Source organism: Camellia sinensis, chromosome 12, assembly GCF_055761805.1.
Source record: "Camellia sinensis isolate YWXY chromosome 12, ASM5576180v1, whole genome shotgun sequence".
Lineage (NCBI taxonomy): Eukaryota > Viridiplantae > Streptophyta > Magnoliopsida > Ericales > Theaceae > Camellia > Camellia sinensis.
The window spans coordinates 59,041,444-59,044,939 of NC_138972.1; the positions used below are offsets into that span (position 1 = coordinate 59,041,444).

General features: G+C 51.2%; 1 protein-coding gene across 1 annotated transcript; it reads left to right on the forward strand.

Annotated features, from left to right (window-relative positions):
• Nucleotides 1–785: 785 nt before the first annotated feature.
• Nucleotides 786–2,216, forward strand: LOC145803595 (uncharacterized). Its single transcript, XM_082896907.1, has 3 exons — nucleotides 786–1,495; nucleotides 1,587–1,877; nucleotides 2,037–2,216. The coding sequence occupies exons 1-3, from the start codon at nucleotides 1,058–1,060 to the stop codon at nucleotides 2,214–2,216; spliced, it is 909 nt and encodes a 302-aa protein (XP_082753033.1). The 5' UTR covers nucleotides 786–1,057.
• The last annotated feature ends 1,280 nt before the right edge of the window (nucleotides 2,217–3,496 follow it).

The following is a 3,496-nucleotide window of genomic DNA, read 5'->3' on the forward strand; positions in this document are numbered from 1 at the left end:
GGGCTAACATCTGGTCCGCTTGGGCGACCGGGCTCCTTAGATAGAGTAGACAACCGAGGTGGTTTGGCGCCCTTAATGACCGAGCTAAAATTCAGCACCTTTCGAGCGACCGCGCTAACACTTAACACTTGCCATCCTTTTCTTGCAGAGTCCAAGGGGACCACTGTCATTCCTGAGGCTCTCAGGACCGGGCAACATCCAATACCCAGAGCCAAACCCCTCAGCCGGGATATACTAAGCCGGCCAAAAATGGGGAAGTTCCGCTTCCTAGTGGATACTCCGGCTGCGCTGGCTACGTTCAGGGAGGACTACGGCATCCCGGCCGATGTCCACCTGCAGCTCGCAGAAGAGGAGACCACACCTTGGGGTAGGGAGGAGTGCCCCTTCACCGTGCTATCCATCGTGGAAGGGGGTCTTCGTTTCCCGCTCAACCCTCTTATAACCGAGTTCCTCCGCCGCACCGGGCTGGCACCCACACAGGTGTCCACCAACACTTATAGAATAATCAACGGCGTACACGAATTGAACCAACGGCTAGGCACCAACTTAGGCCTAGCCGAGATATTGAGGCAATACACAATGGGCCACACCGGTGACGGCCTAGCTTACTACTTGAAAATAAGACCGGGCAAGGAAAAAATCGTAACCGGCACCCCGGATAAAGATATGCACGACGATGATTTCTTCTGGGTGTTCGGCAATTACGAAACAGCCGAGGTGCCGGGCTGGTTCATAAGCAAGGACTTCGGTTCTTCATGTAAGCCACTCAAACTTGCTCAGTGAACTTTATTCTTTAGTTTAACTAACCGGTTTCCCTGTTTCTTTTGCAGCTATCCAAGCCTTGCAAGCCAACTACCAATTCCCCAACGTCGAGGCAATTCGGGCCGTGCTTAGGTACCGTCACCGAGACTGCAACGAATTGCTCGGCTACACACCGACTTACAGATATTCTGCTCCGCGCCGGAGTAGAGTAACTGACTTCCTCAGAGCTCCTTCGCCACCTCCAGATCCAACCCTACCAGACGTCCCATTAATCCGGTTAACCGACGAGCAAGAGATGGCCAAAAGATCTCGGATCAAAAACCTTCTAACCGCGACCTCAGCCGAGATACCGAGCGTTATAACCCGGTCGCCAGCCGCCGGCCAATCCAGCAGCGCTGTGGTCGCCCTTGCGTCCTCGGCTCCAGCTGCCGGGCAATCTGCCAGAGAAGCGCGCCGGGCTGGAAAGAGACCAAGGGCAGATCCCTCCGCCGAGCTCGTCGCCGAGCTGACAACCGAACATCCAGCTGAAACTCCTGCTCCCGTGCCCGCTTGGCGTCCTCAGCTGAAGCACCGGGGACAGGACATCCCGGCGACGGCTTCAATCAAGGCTGACAAAGAACATTTGCTCGCCTTCGATATCTCCAAAGCATTTCTCCTACCGGGCGACGTGGTCGGCAGCGACCACGTCCCTGACACCCGGCTGGTGAAATCCTCAGTCAAGTCCATGGCCAGGGTAAGTCGGCGTTCTTTTTAATATTTCACAAGTGTTTGCTCGGTCCTTCTTGCTCGGTCCCCTTTCTGATGTACTTTGCTTCTTTATGCAGGCCATTCAGAAACAACATTTGGTCTTGGAGCGCATCCACCGGCTTAGGCAGAAAGCCAATGACACTGCCAGCCAGGTTGAAAGCCTTCAAGCCGAGCTCGGCCGGGCTAAAGCTTCTCTCGAGATGGCCAACAATGATAATAACAGGCTGCTCGGTCAACTGAATGCAGCCGAGAAAAAACATAGCGAGCTCCAGGCCGAGGTTGACACTCTGAAGAAGGAGAAGAGGAAGGCCTGCCGGGCTGCCAACAACGCGGGTTTCAACGAGGCCGAGAAGAATTACCAGAAGCAAGTCTTTGCAACACAAGACATATACTTCAAGGCTGGCTGGAAATCCGCTTGCGAACAGCTCGGCCAAAGTTCTGACACCGACGTATTTGCCAACCCTCCTCCAGCTTCTCTACCGGTCTACCTTGTGCCATATGCAAATGATGTTTTCAGCGCTTTACAGGCTGAGGCCGAGGAGGGACTTGAGGACGGGGACAGGGAGACAGATTCTGAGGAAGAAGAGGCCGAGGTGCCCGAGCAGCCCGGCAACGATGAGCCCGGCGCCCAAGAAGCAAGCCAAGCTATTGACCTTGATGCTGATGCTGCCGAGGATGCGTTCACCAATCTTTCCCCCTTAGTTTAGGTTGCTTTTACCTTGTTTTTGTATTTTTGCTATCAACTCTTTTGATGTAACCGGGCTCTGTCCCCTCCGTTTTGTAATGAATTTCTTATCAATGGAAATTCAAATTTTTGCAAGTGTATGCACGGTTGTAATCAGTTCTGTCTTCAGCAAAACATCTCAGTATAACTCATCGAACCGAAATACATAACACGGTCTAAGCACTTCAACAGAACAAGACAAATTCATGAACCGAAGTAGCCACTTCGGCTGTAACTAAGTTGAACAAATCAACACTTCCAACCGGAGTAGATCATCTCGGTTGGGAATCCAAAGTTGGACAAGACACCAACTCTTCCAACCGGAGTACACCATCTCGGTTGGGAATCCTAAGTTGGACAAAACACCAACTCTTCCAACCAGAATACACCATCTCGGTTGGGAATCCAAAGTTGGACAAGACACCAACTCTTCCAATCGGAGTACATCATCTCGGTTGGGAATCCTAAGTTGTACAAAACACCAACTTTTCCAACCGGAGTACACCATCTCGGTTGGGAGTCCTAAGTTGGCCAAAACACCAACTCTTCCAACCGGAATACACCATCTCGGTTGGGAATCCAAAGTTGGACAAGACACCAACTCTTCCAATCGGAGTACATCATCTCGGTTGGGAATCCTAAGTTGTACAAAACACCAACTCTTCCAACCGGAGTACACCATCTCGGTTGGGAGTCCTAAGTTGGACAAGACACCAACTCTTCCAACCGGAGTACATCATCTCGGTTGGGAATCCTTAGTTGGACAAGACACCAACTCTTCCAACCGGAGTACATCATCTCGGTTCGTAACATTAAAACAATAATCCAAGTGCTAATGCAAAATGACTTCTATAATTTGACAAAAAGAATTACATTCTGCTTTGCAAGCCAAAAAATTGCTTTACAAAAAGAGGAAAGTAAAAAGCTTAAAAATAATACAATTTCAAGTTGGCCGCATTCCATGGCCGGGGTATGGCTCTTCCCTCTAGATCCTCCAAGTGGTAAGCCCTCTTGCCAGCCAGACCAGTGATCTTGTAGGGTCCTTCCCAATTTGCCCCTAGTTTGCCTTCTCCTGGCACCAGGGTGTTGCCCATAATCTTCCTCAAAACCCAATCCCCAACTTTGAACGGTCTGGGGTGCACTGTCTTGTTATACTTCTTGGAGAGCTCTTGTTGGTAGGCGGCCACATGGATGAGGGCTTTCTCCCGGCGCTCTTCCGCTAGGTCCAACTCCAAGGCAATAGCCTCGGCATTTAGTTCGGGC

Coding starts and splice junctions, on each gene's coding strand:
- LOC145803595 (XM_082896907.1), top strand. CDS start 1,058: ATGGCCAAAAGATCTCGGATCAAAAACCTTCTAACCGCGACCTCAGCC. Junction 1,496..1,586: donor CAGTCAAGTCCATGGCCAGG/GTAAGTCGGCGT, acceptor TTCTTTATGCAG/GCCATTCAGAAACAACATTT. Junction 1,878..2,036: donor AGAAGAATTACCAGAAGCAA/GTCTTTGCAACA, acceptor AGCGCTTTACAG/GCTGAGGCCGAGGAGGGACT.